This window comes from Rhea pennata, chromosome 5, assembly GCF_028389875.1.
Source record: "Rhea pennata isolate bPtePen1 chromosome 5, bPtePen1.pri, whole genome shotgun sequence".
In the NCBI taxonomy this organism is placed as follows: domain Eukaryota; kingdom Metazoa; phylum Chordata; class Aves; order Rheiformes; family Rheidae; genus Rhea; species Rhea pennata.
In genome coordinates, this window is record NC_084667.1 from 11,353,254 (window position 1) to 11,373,283 (window position 20,030).

General features: G+C 37.3%; 1 protein-coding gene across 7 annotated transcripts in view; it reads left to right on the top strand.

Moving 5' to 3' along the window:
• The window catches only part of GPHN (gephyrin), a 300,320-nt gene that overhangs the window by 67,355 nt on the left and 212,935 nt on the right, over window positions 1–20,030 (top strand). The window contains exon 1 of one of the 7 annotated variants that reach the window (XM_062575847.1): window positions 19,045–19,094. The exons of the other annotated variants lie outside the window; for them this stretch is intronic. Coding sequence (XP_062431831.1) covers window positions 19,082–19,094 — 13 coding nt within the window. The 5' untranslated portion in view covers window positions 19,045–19,081. Of the gene's footprint in view, window positions 1–19,044; window positions 19,095–20,030 lie in introns of those variants that run through there. 7 annotated transcript variants of the gene reach the window in all.

Consider the following 20,030-nt stretch of genomic DNA (forward strand, 5'->3'; position numbering starts at 1 on the left):
CTTGACAATATGGGCATATGAGAGCGTTTTTTCACTGAAATGTTAGATAAGTTTTAAGGCAAAATCCACTAATGCTTTCTCTTTCCTTCAAGACTGATTTTGAGCTTCTTGGTAGCAGCTGTGAAAGCCTTAATTGCTTTTAAATAAGAAATCCATTTTGTCCATGATGTTTGGAGGAAACTAAAAGTATTTTTACCTACATTTAAGTTAGAAAACTGTCTCTTCCTGGACCTCCAGGAATTTGATCAAAATTGGATTAAAAAAAGGATTTTAACACTGGTGACTGACTGGTGGTCTTTCTGTTTACAGTTTTATATGATTCCAGATAACTGTTTAAAACGTCAGAAATATTTGCGATTGTTTAAGGTGGCAGCTCTTACAGCTATTAGTATTGTTTCCATATTTGTCTTTCTAAGAATAGGCGATGATGTGACCAGCTCTGTAAAATGGAAATCTGTATGTTCCCTTGCTTAGATTTTTTGGCTGTACAAGAACATCCCTCTCGAAAGTCAGAAACATACATTATGAAACTGAAAGAGTCAACTTAAAACTGGCAAGTTGTCCCTCAAATATGCATTAATTTCTAATTCAAATTAGGGTATAACTCCTTTGGCAAAAAAAAAAAAAAAAAAAAAGGCAGAAACTGAGAACTGGTCGTTTGGATTGTCTGTGTATGCTGACAGGAGTTACAACTATATTTTTTGTTCTCAAATGTTATTACATATGTTTGGCTACCTGGTGTCAGCAAAGGTCTTATCAAATCACATCTTGGAGAGGCCAGCCTAGTAGTGACAGCCCAAAGACAGTCCATATTTATAAAGGGATTTTTAAACTTGCGACCAAGCTGATATACCAGATTTGACCTTAGGGAATCCAATGGGAATCCTCATCCTAAGAATGTGGATAAGCCGGTAGTTCTTGTGAATGTTCTGTAAGGGCAGATTTGAGAAAATTAAGGTTTCTCAGAGATTTGAGATCCAAAGAGAAGGTCTTGGCTGACAGGTTACCAACGACCAGCAAGTATGTAACATGTCACTGTGTGGTGGAAACTTTAAATATGGCAGTGGACTTGGCCATGTTTCTGGACATGATCTACTTAGCTGTGGAGGGTACAGTGGCAGATACTGATCTATGCTGGATTTTCTTGAGTGGCTTTTGAATTGCAGATCAGTGGGTAAAGCTTGCAGTCCAAGGAAAATGGAAATTACTCTCCAGGGTGGAAACAGCTCATTTTCTTTTGCAGCACTGCAAAAAGATGGCAATAGTAAGAAAGTCTTCATGTAGTTTTTCAAGGTCAAACTTGTCACCTACAGCATGGATCCTAGATAAATTTATGGGACAGTTTATAGTGTAAATATTTATTATCTGTGTTGCAGCAGCACCTAGTGGTTCAAACTGAGATGAAGAACCAACTTGGCACACAATCTGTGCTGGAAAAGCTTACTCTGAAAATAGGATAGAAAGAAAGGGATGAGGGAAGCCAAGGCAAAAAGCAGTAAAATGGCTTGGTAATTCAATGCCTTTGGAAAACGGACTTCTTGAGTATGAGTATACATACTTGTTTTTAGTCTTGGTTAAAAGTCTACTATCCGTATAGTTTGGTTGGCTTTGGACAAATGCTGGTGCCCAGCTGCCTGTAGCCATACGCTGCCCCATGAAATTCGGAGCGTGACACTAGGATTCCTCGTTGCGTTCCGGTGCGCAATGCCTCTCCCGCTTGGCTGCCCTGAAGGCAGCACTTTATGGGGCTGTGCTGTACGTTAGTTAGTATTCAAGCCGCATTAACTTCCTGGAAGGGAATCTGTAAAGAGGGCTGAGTTGAAATAATATGATCTTCTGGAACTGTTTTTTATTTTTATGAACTGTTTTTCTTATTCATTCAAGTAGGAAGTTCATAAGACAACGTTTTTAATCCTGTGGAAAGTTGAACAGCTATTAGAGATCTTGGGCCCTAGACTTACTGCTGTCTCAACAATATTTTATTTTTTAAAAGAAAAGGACAAACACATGTGAGTAGAGTTTAGTCATGATTCACCAGATTTCTTGTTTAGACATTTTGTACTATGAACTATTATATCTAATCTTGTACAGCACTCAAAATATAAAATTAAAAAAATGAGGAAAAATAAGATACCAGTTCCGCTTGCATTTCCATCCTTCACAGCAAGGACTGTATTTTAACTCCTGCACATTCTTCTAAGGATATCCTCAGTGAAGGAAACAGAACAGGATTTTCTGTTAAAATAACAGAAATTGTGTGGATGCTACCTGAGAAATTAACCTTTTTAGAAGATAGACAGAGCACCAATGACTTGATTAATAAAGCATGAGTAGTAAAATGGAAAAAATTATTTAGCATCTAAGAAATTGCAGAAGCTAACCTACCTCATGGAAGAAAATACATAACTCTCTGCTTATGTTTCTCTTGTCAAGCTTTCTGCTCACTTGTTTGTCAGCTTTTTTCACACCTTTTGCTTTCTGCTATGCAGCAGCAATGCATGGCACAACCTACAAGAATTCATCTGCTAGTTCTTCCCTTATAGACTTCACCATGTTTACCTCTTTCTTACAGGTCAACTTTTGCCATGCTGCCTATAGTGAATCTAATTGTTTTATCTGACTTTTATTTTCCTTTCCCTAACTTCTGTCTACCTGCCTGTCTGTCTTTAGAGTGTGAGCTCCTTGGGGCATGGACCATCCCTTCTTGAATGTCTGGAAAACGCTAGCACATTGTGGCTACTACCATTAACACAAAATAATCTCTGGCAAGCAAAGATTAAGAGGAAGACTGAGATGAATAACTGTCTGGAAGATGTGAACTTCGTTGCTGGAAATGCAAATATTTCAGGTCAACACTTAAACTGTAGGAACGTTTTATGTTTTAAGGGCAGGAAGAAGCTCTCATTTTTACTTTCTTAATATAGCTCTAATAACTATATGCTTTCTTCTGGGATGATCACTAGACATGGAATACATATCTGAAATCATTTTCTCTTCTTGTTATTACTTGCTGAATCACTGCCATATATAATGAAGCAGACTTTATTATAAGAAGGAGAGCGAGATATATGCAGTGACATTTGTATGTCTTGGTTTTGCAGAAAATTTTTCAAAATATTATGTAACAGGCTTCTTATTTTTTTTTTCAAGTTCAAAATCCAGTCTGTATACACCTCAGTGTAAATGCAAAAGACAAATATTTTTTAAACTTGGAAAAAATTTATTAATTTCATAATAATAAAATTTGGGTGTTTTACTACAAACACTGTTTCACTGACTATTCAGAAAACTGAAATGCTTGAATTCACAGTGGTATGTATAAGCTTGTGAGTAAAAGACCTGCAGTTATCCAGCACTGACACTGAACAGGCTTTCTGAACTTACGTTGCTATTGCACTTCCTTTCTCCATAATTCATACTTATATTGCTTAAAAATTAGCATATATGTGAAGTTATGCAATATTTCAGGAAGGGGATTGAAAGTATTGTAAGCTAGAGTTAATTTTTTGTTCTGTGATCTACTTCTATATTCAATCCCTATTCTTATCTATTAAAACTATTAAGACTCATCTATGAAAGTGTCATTTTTATGATTTCAATTTTTTCTTTAAATCTGAATTTAAAATGTGAAAAATAAGATGGCCTAATTTGGACAAGTTTATAAGGAGCAGGCAGATTTCTTCATACCATTCTTATCTCCAATTTATATTTGAATTCTGTAAGTTCTATAAAGTCTGTTTCTTGCTTTCTTTCTCAGTCCTGCAGAGAATTAATATGTGCTAGTCCTTACCAAACACAAGGTTAGGAACAGCATCCATTTTTAATAATAAAGTTACGTTACAAATTTTGAAGTGGACAACAATTTTGGTATTGCAAACATTGTTTCCAAATGGGTGTATTAGAAACATGTGCTGTACTTATCTGTATTTACAATAAAGCTAAACAAATAAACACACAACTTTCCTTGAGCAGTAACCAATGTATTGCTAGTTTGATTCGTAGATCACTTGTTTTCAGCCCTTGTTATCCAAAGAACTTTATCAGATAGTTCAAGGGGCCGGACTGATTCATCTGTTAGCCTGGGTGGGATTTTTACCTTTAATAACTTTTAGGGAATTGGTATCACTGTACGAAAGATTTTAGTTTAAATCAAAGGTGTTTATTGTTACTGTCTTTTCAAAGACCAAATGGAGGTAGCACAGTTTGTGATGAGCACATCAATGTAGAAACTCATGGCCAAGAATGCAAAGATTTTCATTATGAAATACTGAAAACTATGGTGCAGTTGAAACTAACCCCCCCTTTTTTTCTTGGCATTCTGTTTGTAATAGAGAAGTTGATTTCACTTTATTTCAGAGTTGATGCTATGGGGGCCAAAATATGGATGTGAGAAATTGCTTCTGTGATTGATTAAATGTTGAAACTTATTTGAAGAGATTGAAAGGAGTACAACAGATGCCAAATCATTTTAAATTAAATGAACATATTCAGTTTATTTAACCAAATCCTAGATTGATTTATTAGTTTTTCTGGTTGGATTCCTACACAGAATGATGGACATTGAGTAGTATACTCAGTGCAATAAGCTGTTGAAATGTATGGATTTCCTTCTTAAAGTTCCTGGGTCTGGAATTGTATTCTTACACTGGAATTTTTAAAACTGATGCATTTCTAGTTGTTAGTATTGTGAAGAAAAAATTCGAACTGTAAGACCTTAAAGGCTCAAAAGTCAAACAAGTGTGAGTATTTTGTAATTAAATTAAAAAAAAAAAAAAAAAAAAGAAGATGAAGAGTGGAAGGATTGAATCATTAAGTGCTTGGGGGCTGCATCACCAGCTTCATGTCTGCTAGGATTTAATACTATGATATTGTGCAATGGCTAATGTAAGCAATCCTGTCTTTCGTGTGGGTGCAAGCTGGACAATTTGGGGCCAGAGACTTGCTTTAAAGCAGATTGCCTCAGCATGCACAGTAAGAACTAGATTTCAACTGGTTATTTGATAAGCAGATCCAAACATATTAATTCCTTAGTGCTCTTTTTGCTCCCTATTAGGCAAAAAGTACAAGGAGAATAAACAATTGGGAGTGAATAGGTGCTAACAAAGAAAGAGCTGAACTCCTGAAATAATTTCAGAAATAATTTATTTCTCTTTTTTAGAACAATTAGGAAGGATTGACTTTGTGTATGGTATTTCTTACATTTTTGTTGTTGTTGTTGGTGGTGGTGGTGGTGGTGGTGGTGTTAACTTCATGCGAATGACTTAGAACTTTGCCTGCCTGCAAGTTTTTGCAGGACAGTTATCAGTGGAGTCAGAATACTTTATTCCAAATGATTTATCCAGTATTTTACTTTACATTTACACTTTACCTTAAAAGGAATTAACTCCCACTTCTGAACCAACTCTATGTTATTTCAGTCTCAGCTTAAGAAAAGCTTCATGTTCTTACCATAATTTCAGGATTTGCCTGAGTGCTTTTGAGTTTTGATGTCATTCAGGATTTTTAGCTGATGATAATATCCACTATCTGTTTGTGTGATGGAACAAAGTGAGTGGTTGTACAGTGGTATTATCATGAGGATACAATATACTAATTATAGCTAAAAGATAAGTTGGAAACTGCTGCCCTCATTTTTCCTACAAAGTTCCAAAAAAAATTTGAACACAGAAGAAAAGTATACTACCACAGTGCAACTTCTTTCTTTTCTAGAACATTCATAAAGACATGTGTTTGGATCCTTAGTCAGTTCTTAAATAATTTTAAGTATAAATCTATAAGACTGTTTTATGTGAGTCATCTTACAGAGGTGACTAGCGCATTTATGTTGACTTCAGTGGGATAGTTCATGTAAGTAAAGATCGTAAGTGTTGTCATTCATATAGGGTATGAGTTAGAAAAACAGCTCAGATGTTATTTTAAGATTAGTAGGTTTAGAAGGGAGATTTTTTGTGCAAAAATAGCTTCTGGTGTTGATTTACCCATCTTTCACTTTCTTTCTTCTGTCTTTTTTCCATCTCTTCTTACTGGAATGTATTTTTAGGAATTAGCTTAATGTAATTTTAGTGCTCTGTCTCTCCCTTTTATTTTTTACCTCTGTATCTCTTCAAACCAATTATTAGGCACTTCTGAAGAGTCACAAATTGTTTCAATGCTTAGAATTTAAGAGCCAAGTCACTGAAGCAAATATAGTCTATTTGGGACAGTTGAGTTTAAATATAGGTACATCCTTACCTATTTAGTTTATCAAGCTAAAAATTAATTCTCGAAGTAAGAATGTATGGGCTTCAATCTGCTGATATCAGTGATGAAAGATTTGGCAAACCAGTCTTTTTAGAAAGCAAAACCCAACTGTTTTTGTGGAGCTGCAGTTTTGAATTATGCAGAGATTCTTGTGCCTGTGGTGAGCCCCATTGAATACAGAGCTTGGGACCATGGCCTTTCCCACATGCAGGAATGGGACAAAGTCTGTCTCAGGGAGGTTCAGACACAAAATTGGGAGTTAAATTTAAGTTTTAACTTTATTTTCTAAGATGTCTGTTACCACTGCAGTTCTTTGCAATAATATAGTACCTTCCTTCCTGAAGAATACACGTGAGGATCCCTTTTCACTCTTCAGGGAAGAAGTGTTACGAGTGATCAGTGAAATGGTGTCTAGTTCTGCATTTGATCATCTTATTAGAAAAAAATGAGTGAAAGTTTAAAACAATTTCAAGAGATTGTATTGCTTACAGGAAATACTCGTGCTCCACAACGTTTAAAGGACAGCTAGCATTAAAATAGCGATAACCTTTAGCAAATTGTGTTTCATCTTTTGAGATAACACAAATACTATAAGTATTGATTAATTTCCTGGAAATGTTATTTTAGTGCTTTTCATGACTCAGGTTGTAATGATACTTCTGGTTGCAGATTTTGCTTCTGTCAGGATTGAATCTCAAATGTCAGTATTACCAGCTTATTTTTTGAAAGACCTGTAAATTCTGAACCTCTAAATGAAGACATGACCTCTACTTTCAGAATCACTGCTCTGTTAAAATTATTTTTCTTTCCTGATGTATTCCAAGCTTCCGTTATAATTAAAACAAAGGTGTTGATTTCACCCTTCCCACCAGTATTTTAGATTTTTGCCATACTGATTCTATCCTCTTGAAGAGCATTTTTATGATAGAAAAACTAAATTTGTGTATAATCACTGATTGTCTCCAACTAGTCACTTAGAACTGAATAAATAACTTGAGTTCAGGATTTATTGTAAATTCCGTAACATACCTACTCTAAAAATTATGTTTGCATTTGATATTGAGAGTAGCTGTTTGCAACATGTGCCTTAACAGGAGAAAAGAGTTACAACTTTTCTAATTCTGACTGTAAAGTATAACAATGTTATCTTGGACTTATTTATAGTCTATATGTCTCCTTGGACTTTACACACCAGAAAGAGAAATTTATTTTTTTGTCCATTGTGGGTTACATAATGACTTTGGACTTCCATTTTAACAACAAAGAGTTCAATAACATTTTATGAGTCTTTAATTCTTAATATAACTTCAAGGTGATCGTGGTAAGTTCTATTTCCCCCTTTTCTATATTGATTTGTTGGATTAAAAAAACATTTATTACTATAATACAGGAAGATCCAACCAGTTAATATAGCTATATATAACCTGTATATAAAGCTAAGCTATATGGCTTAAATAAAGACTCTATATATGTGTATAATTTATAGGAGGATACATAAGGGAGAAAATTTAATGATTGTTTTTCAAGTGCAAACCAGCCAAATTTCATGTGTTTGAGATTTTAATTTTGCAGTGGTCCGGAAATATGTATATTAGGAAATTAAAAAGCCTCTTTTTGGTCCTTCAGCATTAGTTTTCCCTCAGTGTTGCCCAGATGCATATGTGAACTGATGCAATAGCTTTTGGCCTGTCTACCACATGTAGATGCTACTTTCTACAGATTTAGACAAACTTCTTTGCCAGTATGGCAACTTAAACCAAACCAGAAGGTACCAGGTCACTGGCTGAATAATGGTTTTGACCCCATATGTTTTATTTCGCTGTTTGATTCTTAGGGTCATTGGTAGGCATCTGGCTTAAGCAGAGTTGTGACTATATTCATCACACTTGCATTCATCCAGACAAGCCGTGACTGAAATACCTATTTCCCATCTTGTCTTCTCTAGACTGTTTACAAGAACTTGCACTTTGGAAAGATCCGGTGAATGTCAAGCGCTATTGAAATGCTGCTACTTCGGCTTCTCAAGCACTACAGGGGCAATATTTCAATCCTTGCAAAATTATTTTATTATTACATGGATTTCTGAAACTATCAAATCTGAGCCACTACTGTGGCATGTATTTTTTTTTCCTCTTACGCAACTATTTGAGTTTTAGGACTTTATTTTGTTGTTCTTCCTCTTTCTCTACCTCAGGTTTTCTGAAAATACCCAGTTCATTCTTCCTCCTTGCAGGTTGAGCCTATTACTGCAGGTTAGTAGCACATGAGCTAGACTAGCTTTTACAAGTACAAACCAGTACTAGAGCTAGACAAATGTATGACTGAGATCAGATTACAGGAGAGCAGCAGCCGGTTAAACAGAATGTATGAAAGATGGTGATGCACAAGTTGACAACGGCAAAAACTTTCGGTAGTCTGCAGCTGAAAGATATCATTGGTTGAAGAACACGTACAGAATTGGTTAAATGGTAGAGTTTTCTGAATTTTACTGGTGTTCTCTATACTGTTATCCACCATTAATGGTTTTAGTAATGCAGTGAGGCTGTGAGCCGCACTCTCTCCTTTTCCATTTCACATCCTCTACACAAATATTTACACCTCTCCCTCCCCCCTCCCCAATCAAATTCAGGATCTTAGTCCCTCAGGCACTTTGAAGATACTCAGCCCAGCCTCCCTAGTTTATCACCTGAGGTTTAGAGATGATATATGTGGTCAGGAACTGATCCTCTGAGCCAGTGGATTGTCAGCAACGGTAACAGTTGTGTGCACACACAGGCTTTTCTCTGGTACTCGTCCACGGTGGTGAAGCATGATCCTAAATGAGAGAGGAACAAACGTGGACATCACCATATTCTGTTGCAACTGAAAAGTATTTTTCTTTCTTTTATAATGAAGATGAGGACAAAGATTGGCAGTCTGAAAAATACTTAAGATTTCATAAACCCTGAGGGAGGAGGAGAAAGGAAACACGGATTAAGAGCCAAAGACTCTAAAGCAGATCACTTAAGTTACCTTTGGAAGGTGACTATAGATGTTATAGTAATGGAGATGTAAAAAAGATGATTTTTTTTATTTTGATTTCAGTTTAGAATTTGTACACACTCATCTTTCCTCTTTCAGTCTAGAGGAGTTTCTGTGATGATTTCAGATTCTCAGGGTGTCTCCTCACAGCACACTGCCATCACCTTGCCTTTGGCCCTCAAGGCTGAGGAGCCTTCCAAAAATAATTGGGAAAGCCAGAAGCTGTCTCCTCGGCTTAGCATTTCCCTTTAGCTGTGCTTAACAGCAAAATTTTGTTGTTTTTGTTCTCAGAATGGTGTCTGTCCAGCGAGAGCTTCTTCTGGCAGGCACTATCTGCTGGCTTTTGCTGAGAAGCCCAGCTGCGACTCTGAGCACTGCCACCCCCCTCAGCACTGCATACCAATACCCCTCTTTTCTTGTGTTATAAGGGCTTTTTAATTTATTGTCGTGAGCTAATGTTTTTCTCAGCCCACAACAGCACCAAGAACTCAAGACCATGGTAGTTCTGGGAATTGTTCTGAACAAGTGACTATTCTTTTCTTACACTTCTGTGCCCAGAATAAAATCAAAGGAAACAGGCTAATGGTCAGGAAACTGTAACTCCCTGAAAATGCATAGGTTGAATAATAAGTTTTTCATTCCCTCGAAGATTTGCTATGCCACTGAAATCACAAGGTTAGGATAAACATGTTTGTTTCTGCAGGGCAAAGAGCAATGCTTTGCTGCATGGAAAAAATACTCTATGGAGAAACAATATGAGTTAGTTATTTTAGGACTATGAAACAGGTATCCGATTAGCATCGGTTTAATCCTGAATTTTCTTGCTGGATATATATAGGTGTTTATTTGTAGAAACAGCTGAACTGTTCTGCCTGTGCCTCAGTCTTCCCAGCCGGTATCGGCTGGGGGGCGCCGCTGGGCTGGAGGGGCGAACCCCACAGGCCCCTCGGCTCGGCTCGGCTCGGCTCGGCTCGGCTCGGCTCTTCGCGGCGCTGGCGGAGGCCGTCTGGTTTCCTTCTGGCCGGTTCGGAGCACGAGTATAGCAGGCTTGCGTAGGCCTTCACGTAAACTTGTTGACCTTCCTGCTTTTATTTTTAAATTAGCAGTAGGGAGCGTGCTGAAGTCTTCGTATACCAATTCAAAACTGCAGAGTGTCTCAGTGCAAAAAATGTAACCTCTCAGCTTATTTAATGTGTCATTAAATGCTCTTCTTTTTTCAAGGCATGAAACTTTGTCAGAATCGTAAGGGAAAGCTCTCTCTTCTTTCTCTCAGTACAATATTTAATCTCTGTAGATTTAACATTTCAGAAGGTATCTTTAAAAAGCTTTCAGAAGGTATGCAGGGCTCATAACTGATTCTGCTTCAAACACACTTTTCACTTAATTTGCCTCTTTTCTGGATTGTAGGATAGTTTAATGATTTACCAGTTGCAAAACACCAAATAGGATTGCTGGGTTTAGGCCTGTGTGCCAGAAGCAGTTTTTTATTTAGCCACATCAAAATGTTTTTTGAATACATTTCTTCATCTCTTCCATTCTGTACTGAAGCTATTACAGATTTTGAAAGCAGACATTTTCTTTTACTTGTTTGTATTCTTTAAAAAAAGAAGAAAAAGGGCTTTTTAGAGGACATGCAGGGACATGTATGACCTCCCCTCTCCCAAACTTTCTGTAATGGAAACACATAAGCTAATGTTCCTAATTTGTGGAAATTCCCCAGTTAGATGATGAACAACAACTTTTGTCCCCCGTTTTGAGCACCAATCCCATTTCTAGGCAATTCAGACCATAGCTGGTGATGGGATGAAGGATTCTTGTGTTACTTCTGTCACTGGGTCTGACGCTAAATAAAAACAGTTGTCCTTCCTTTCTGCTGTGGATAAATGTACGTGTATTTGTATTTGTTATTTTTGCATGAGAACTGTAATTGTCAATCTTGGCCTCTGGATTTAACCCTAAATGGCACGTGCAGAGGCCTGGCGGGGCGTCCCCTCCTCCTGCCGTGGTGAAGAGCTGCTGAAACTGTTGCACTCTCCACTTACGAGTGATTCTGTATAAAAACTCAGTGATTCATTATTTTGTGTTGTTTATTAGTAAGTATTTATTCATACCTTGTAAAATAGATGCAAAGAGTGTTTTAAGACATGTAGTGTGTTCAGATTGATTTCACAGGTTAAGTAATTTGGTAACTTAAATCTTCAGTGTTCTCAATCCCAACCGTTCTAAAGAAGAAACTGAGGTAGTATTGCAGCTTCTTGAAGGATAGCTAGTCCAAAGGAAAATTAAACAAAGCTAAAAATACTTCCTGAGAATGTGAATCTCAGGAACACCAAGAGATTATAACTGTTGAAGTGCAGTTTGTGTATTATTATATTCAACAATGATCAGAAAGACGGAATAGAGACTACTTAACCTCTATTTACAGAGACAAGGTTGTTAATAGGAAATGGTAGTATTTACTGCAGTATATGATACGATTTATGAGACGTGCAAATAATTTGCGCATCTAATACATTTGGATTTCCTTAAAAAAAATAAGGAAAATTTGTAGGCATTTTTTACTTGTAATCAAGTAATAAGAATGGTCTCCTAGGTGGACCTGTACTTTGAACTTAAAGACCAGCCAACTGGTCTCTGAAGGCAGTGTACTTTCACAGACTTGCTGTCCATAGTGCTTTTAATATCTGCTAGAACGTGTCCAGTACGGCTCTTAATGGACTGCATCAATTTTACAAGTATGAACAAAGAAATTACTTAAGTTGCTTATAGTAATAAGCAACACAAAGCAAAAAAGATTGTTCCCTTTCTCAGGCAAAAGTAAATTTGAATTACTGAGATTTTATATTAAATCAGTCGAGACATCCTGTGCTGTGCATGAGGAGAGGCTGAAGTCATGGCTGCATATGCTTATTTGGGAATAAGAGAAGGGCCTTTTTTCTCTGCAAATATGAGATGAGATTAAGGTTTTTTTATACTTCATTGATTTTGCTCTTATAAATTTTTAAGGTCCCTAATGAAAGAGATCATAATGGGCCAAAAATCTAGTATACTTTTAAACAGCTTATATGTACTGTTTTAGTCTAAATGTTTTTAATGAATTATTTAAAAATTTGTCATAGCAGTGTTTGCACAGAAATGTTTCATAGTAAATAAGCTGTATTTTTTGACCCTAACTTTATAGTTTTCCTATTACTTCTGGCATAATAGGTAAAGTATGGCACGGTAGTGAGATTTTGTAATGAGTGTGTATGAATGCTTGTACTTAGAGAGATGGGGGAGGGGGAAGCCAAAGCTCAAACCCTTCCGCAAGCCACTGACATAACTGGAAGTACAATCCAGGTTTTTTCTATTCTAGATTCCTGGTGTCTTGAGCTTATCACAAAGCTTCTGCAATAAAATACAAAAACAGAAATCTCCAATTATACCTTGTTACAGCACCCTGCTCTGACTCCCTCTTTTGTTCTTGATTTCTGGGTCAGCTTTTCTATAGCCATCTGTTCACTTCCCAAAATAGCAGTGCCTGTCTGCCAGTTTAGAATTTTCCTTGTTATCTGTAATACATTTTAACTTCCCTTTGAATGAAACTTATTTTAATACTGATTTTTTAAATATATTTCTGTATCTTCATATACTACGTAACTTAACGCCAACATAGAAGTTCATAATTATGCCCACGTGTTTTGGGATATTGAACATTATAAATAATTCTCGTTTTTCTGTGTTTTCTGTTCACTTTAGTTGTTTTTGTATTGTTCTAAGTATGTTGTCCTTCATTTGAAATTAGTGAAATACTACATCATAATTGCACTAGTAAACTGAAAAGCTGTTCCACACAGTCACGCAGTAGGAAATTCCAGATGCAGCCGGCGTTCACAACAATTCCAGGCTGCGTGCGGGCTGCTTTGGCTGGCTGACGGTGGAGCAGAACGGAGAAGAGCCTTATCCTCACCAAGGGCCTAGCTCTTCAGCCACTGATCTCGACACTGTCACCCCCCAAATTTTAAAAACTTACCATCTTTGACATTTCTAATTTTTGTAAAATTTTCTTAAAATTTGTCGTCAGGTTCAGAAAATGTTTGGAAGGAAACCTAAGGGAAGGAGAAGAGGGCAGTGGGCACAGGGAGATGGATGTATGGCCAGTTTCCATAGGCAAATATACACTTCCTTACTGAAGAGTTTAAATACTGTTGGATTTTGTATGTATGTCTGGCGGTAAAAGTATTTCTGTCTATTTCTGTCATAGCAATGCTTAAAGCTTTGTGCACTGTTTGAATTTATAAACGTCAATAATTTGAAAATTTTGGTTTATTATTCTTACTTTTAGAAAAATTCTTTCGAGGATCAAAATGGCCTTTCTCAATGAACTGACTAAGCTGCAAATTTGGGCTTTAGTCATTTAATAGTGATGATATTGATAGTTTTAACTCTGGCATTAATATTTTCTAACGATCTTGGAGACATTTCCTGCCCAAGCTGAAAGGTGATTGCCTCTATGGGATATCTGGGTATATTAGAACAATTAAGTTTCTCGGGGCAAATCCTTGTAGCTGGGTTTTGTTTGTTTCCCAAATCTGATGATGGTCAAGAGTAGAGGAGACAGCCCAAATATACTCCAGTGTTTCATGGCAAGACAAAAAAAAGTGGTATTCTACACCACTGCCATTCAAATCGTGCATTTTTTTTTCTTTCAGTTTTTCCTCTCTGCAATATAATGCCAACTTGATTTTTGTCTTATCTGATTAGATGGATTGTGGTAGTCCGTCTGTGCCAGAACAGTTAAGACCAGATCTGGGGTAAAAAGTATGAAGTATTTCAGATTTCAAACCTTTCAAGATAAAATGAGAAAGGAAGAAGAATTTAGTTATTCTTAAGTGTAGTTTCATCAAATAAATTCTGCACAGCGGTATTTTGGCTAACGTGAAGCCACTCTGAATGTTGATGTTGAGACCCAGTGAGCAGCTGATGGTGTCTAAACACATCTAAACCTCTAAGAATCAACCAGAATAACTGGCAGTGGACACGACTCCCTTCTAACTAGTAGAAATTGAGATGCAACTTTCACGCGGGGTAGATTATTTGAAATCCTCACCCTGTAGGGTGTTTTGCACCTGTTTCTCAATCATCTTGTGCAGTCTGCTGCTACAAATAGGTATTGCCTGGCTTTGTCACCAGTCTGACACCATGATAGTATTTTTAGCAATCTGCAGACTTCAGAATTGGTGCAATTGTCTGTGTCCTCGTGCACTGTTGAAGCAAATAAAGGTTTTACTGGCGAGGGAGGAGGCACAGTTCAGCTGTGATGGTTGCAGCCCGCTGCACTCTGAATACTCATCCTCTTTTGTGCCTCTTCATACCTGCTTCATGCGTCAGCTGATTGCCGTGCTGATCGGCAACCTGGCTTCTCATTGTCTGGTGTAGAAGTTCAGAGTTTTGCATTGCACTCGGATATTGTGCTTCTCCCTGATTACAAGCCTGGGCTGTGGCCCTGCTCTCTGCGGGACGCAGCGGAGGAGTCGCACTCGTATGCTATGAACTGTGTGATTCTTTTTATGTGACACAGGAGGGGGATAGGAAATACAGCATCGCTTTCGCAGCTCTTTACTGATTCTGGGGCTACCTCTTCTCTTGATTGGATTAAGTTCTAGTTCTAAGCAACATGTGGAAACTATGGGTGTGACGTATGTTGTGGATAAAATTCCCTTCCTGAAGGCTTTTTAGTATTTTCCTACAGGTTAAACAAGTTAAAGAAACGCTGTCTAAATATAATGGGAATAGAAGAGGTATCCAACTGGTTAAAAAATAGACAATCCAAGGATTAGCAATCAGTGGTGAGGTACTGAATTGCAAAGATGAGATGGTTCCTGAAGAGGTCTGACATGGGCTTCACTTCTGTGTTACTCTTGATGAATCACGTGAAAGAATCAACTGAACTTTAATTAGCTTTGAGACACAATTGTAATGCTCCTGGTGCAAATTTCCTTTATGCAAATATTTCCGTCAAGTAAGGATTTTTCTTATTTTTTTTTCTTTGCATTCTGCAGGAATTTCTTTAGATAAACAAAAATCAACTCTAAATGTATTTTATTCACTGTTTTCTCATTGCCTTTTTCTCTCTTTTTTCTTCTAAGTATTTGCCTTTCCAAGGAGACATTGAGCAGTCAGTATTCTAGATTTCTTTATTCCCAGGATGGATCTTTCCTAGATCCTAGAAAGGATTTTGGTGACTGTTAGTTTCTTCAACAGCTTAGTGTCTACATTTTTTTTGATATTATTATAAAATCTCAGTTGCATCTACATCATTGTTGGCTAGTAGGATGATTTTGGTTTGATGGTAGTAGAAAGTTTCTCATCTATGAATTCTTGAACTTGACATGAGCAAAATCTGCAATGCTATCTCAAAGATAATTAATTTGATCAGGAAAGGCTTGAAAATCATGCCTTCCTTTCACTGTAGGCCATCTCTGAATACCAACCGTAAAAGGAGATACTCTGTCATTGAATCTTTCAGGGAGTATATGGTTAGGCTTCAGTATGGTTTAAGTTACAAGCAAATGCTGACTTCCGTGTTTCTCCAGTCAGGAAATGCTTTTTTTCCTCCACCTTGTAGTGGCTGCTTTTGGTTGTTACATCCTTCCACTCACTACTTGTAAAGGATTTAACCAGATATATACACAACATTTAAGGCCACCTCGCTGCAGTGCAGTAGTATAGATGATACAGAGATATCTGTTTAATTTGTATTTGCTTTGTTTGTGTATTTGGCACTGCTCTTGAAATACAAGAATATAGCAGCAATGTGCTATTTAGTGGTTTGATTTTTTTTTGACAGTGGCTTTAGCTATCAGTTAGCATCTGTGAGGTGTTATGTAAGAGCCAATATGTAAAAAGTACTGTTTAAGACAGAATTATTCTCGCAAATCATCGTATTTACTGAGTTAGAAGAAAATCCTGTTATTCGTCCTTGGAATGTTGTTGTCATTTTAAAACATGATTCACTGATGAAATTTTTCTCCCTACTCCTCCTCCCAGTTCAGGGTGTTGCTGATGGGCTTCATCAGAAAAATCCTCATCAAAATACAGATCGTAATGCAATACGATGCACATCTTTGTTGTTCACGTTGTTATTTTTGTAGTGAGAAAGGACTCACGGTGGCATGGTTCACAGCAGATTATGATGTGTTGAAAATTCTCTTTAAGGCAGCTTTGTTATTCGGCATTTAAATCTCTTTTGCTATGTGAAGAGCAAGAATACAATCTTTCAGCCTGGTGAGATGTTAGCAAATCAAGTGGAAATGGCACAAGTGCCATTTCTACTATTTTAACACCTCTGCAAGCTATTATTATGGTGGAATAACGAAAGAGGGTATGTCCTGCTATACAGAAAGAGTGTAGCTAGTTTTTAAAATATTTCCCAAACTGTACCTATGTATCTCTTCAGAGCCATGACCATCACAACAGTTTTCCATGAGTTTTTATTGAAGTGAAAGGGACACTTTCGGGAGCCTGGCAAAAAACATGGTCTCTCATTGTATATTCATTACACTGATGCCAGATATATGCTGAATTTTTATGAATTTGAATTTTAATTGTGAAGATGCTAGATTAAGAGATCTGTGTTTTGTCAGAGCTAATCTTAACCTGTGTTACAAGCTTTCATTGGCATTGCCATGCTCATATGATTCTTTCCTGTTCTTTTCTCAAAAGGTAGTATGCAAAAATTAACAGGTAGAATGAATGAGGAACCTCCAAAGCATTTGCATAGGGAATGAGAAGTCTTAAATTAAATTCTTAATTAATTTTAAAATAATTTAAGATTTGAGGAATTAAATTCTTACATACCAGATTCATTTCTCTCTGTAGTTATCTTTGAGATGTTTAAAATGTGAGGAGGACAATGTATTAAATTACCTAAAAGGATTGAAAAAGGACATGTGTAGCAAACAAAGAATATTCAAAAAAAAATAGTCACTCACTTTATCAGGTTCCCCAGTTAGCTTTTCATTCGGTTTGAGCAGTTTGTGCACAGGCTTTAGGAAGAAAATTTTGGGGTAAATTACATTACACTTGGAAAAAAAAGATGGGGCAGCTATTTCTGTTATATATATCATTTTTTAATCCATTTAAAAAAACCACTTTTTTATTAGGCTGCACGATGCCTTTCAACTCTGGCCCACTCCTTGGTAAATACAGATTGAAATACAGCATCAGCTGGAAACACAGAATAAGTTGGATATGTATGCTTGCTTATGTATATTGAGGCAGCAAGAGTAAAAAGCAGCATGTAGACATTTCCTCATGAAGCTATTTTTTAGTTTATTAGTTACTGCAAGGGGTTTTGTTGCTGTTGTTTTAATTTTAATTAAAATTAGTGAAAGAATAAAAATAGAAGCTAAAATCAAACCCACCACTAAAACTAATATCTCTCCCTTTCTCTCTCTCTTTCTCTGTATATGTATACTTATATGTTTATGTATGAATTGGAGTTTCAGGAAAGCAACAACATCATATTGTTCTTGATAGGGCCACAGCGGCGGCTAGAAATGAGCCCAGGCTACGGGTACTTCCTCGCTGAGCCAGGCACGTGCCCGGCCTGTAAATGTGCAGCGGATCTCGGAGCGCCAAGTGCCCCGCTGTGCCGGCCCCAGCTGCACCAAGCGAGCCGGGCGAGCTCTGCGGGTGCCAGCAGACGTGGGCCCGTGGCTGACTGGAGGCCTCCTGCAGTTCTGCTCCTGCGGCACCGGGCTCGTTTTCGGCGCTGTGGCCTTGGCCGGGTCGGTAGGGCAGGAGCCAGGGAGGGGGGTCGCCCCTGGCAAGCTGCTCTGGTTTGCCCTGTGTTACAAGCACGGGGATTGCTGGGTTTCTTCTGAGCTGCAGGAAAGCTAAACAGAAGATACAGAAGGGAGAGGAACAAGTGTTTATATGGAGCGTCGTTCTCCCACAGATGGCAAAATGTCTTGCTATGGTCCTGACGGTTGATTGACTGCTTTGATTCATTGCCTGTAGAGACAGACTTATTAGACATGACAGGCTATATCGGTTGTAAAGACTTCTCCCATTTCTTTCCTTGCTGTAGGCTAAGAGTTAAATATTTCTGAAGGCTTGAAATCAGCCAAGAGAGGGAACTAATGGCTAAGAATAGGCAGTCAAGTATCAGCACAACAAGATTATCTCCAGAGGATATAATTTTCTTTTTAGGGGGAAAAAAGATGTTGTTACACAAAATAGGGACAGCAGTGAGATGACAACATTTGTACGTTGCAAAAATGTGCTTAGGAGTAGAAGAGGCTATGAGTCACAGAAAGGAGACAGTCACTTAGGTAAATAGCAATGTGATCACATTGAGGCGGCTAAAACAAGTGGGAAGAATAATTTAGGCTGCCTATCACATTAGTGATTCTAAATTGATTGTAACTAATAGGAAATAAATTTTTGAGCATGGCTAAAATCGTGATAGTTCAAACAGAATAAAGTAAAAATAGGACGTTAGGAAAGAAATACTTTCCTAACGTACTTTAACACATGAAAGTGTTCGTGGAAGGAAACATTGGACTAGACTTCTCGAGGCTGCAGCTGAATGAGGGTTGTACAATACTAAAAGTCACTCCTATTTACTCTTTTGTGAATAGGTTGAGGACCTACAATGAAAGTAAGCAAATTTTAAACTGATACAATGATTTGTTTACAGAGTTCAGAGTCTGTCTTTGAAATCACTGCTTTAAAATACCTGATTCTGAGAGCATAGCAAGATTCCAGGAAGCGAATGGGCTTTCCCTTGGATTTTGCCCTGGACTCAGGACTTGTGGTCCACAGGGACTGCTGAATGCTGCAACTCAGTAAGTCAAATATAAACAAAAAGATACTGAATTGTAAAGCTTATTCCCATTATTTCTTAGTATATTTTTATACACTATATTTTTATATTCTGTATATCAGGTTTAGTGCAGCAGTGTATTTTAAGTGGTGTACAAAGCATGATTTCTCCCTAGAATTATTTGAGATTGTAATTGCATGACATTAGTTGAATGAATCTGCTTAAGTGATGGGCAGTAAAACTATTAACAATTAGCTTTTAAAGTCAATTTTAGGTTTCTCACAGCTCACTGAGATAAATTGATCAGTTCCAACTTTCTGAAGTTTTTTTCAGAATCTTCCCAGTTTGAAGAAATGGCAAGAGACATTGGTTCACGTTTCAAAGTGTTATACAAAAGCTTTAAAAATGGGCACATGGGAACGAATGAATCTTTTCCATGTCAACCCTAGGTACCAGTTCTGTGGCAAATGGTCATTACCTGGCTGTCTAGAATAGGCACAGTTTAAAACATAATGAAAAACCCATGTTAGAATAAAGAAAACAGTGGGAGAAAGTTAAAAATCTCATTTTCTTTGAGTTAGGGTTGGGGGGAAGGAATAGAATTTTTCTTTAATAAAATACAGATTTTATGGTGAGAAATCTGTCTGTGCAAGAAAAGAGTATCTGGCACAAGTAATTTGTTTCCTAAGCCAGCCACTTTCTTTCTCTCTGGTTGCTGTTCTCTTTACCCCATTCGAAAAATGTCCCCATAAAAGACCTTATGCTGGGGGGTTAAGCTAGAAGTGAGTTATACTTTTGTCAGCATCTCAGCATTAGATATGTGCAGTCTGTTCCCTGATGATGTCCTCTCCTTCTATGGCACTTTGATAGAACTCAGTCCCAGAAAAATCATCATCACTGACATCAGTAGAGACAGAAGTGGACTAACTATAAACTCTCTTGAAAATCCTGTTTTTTA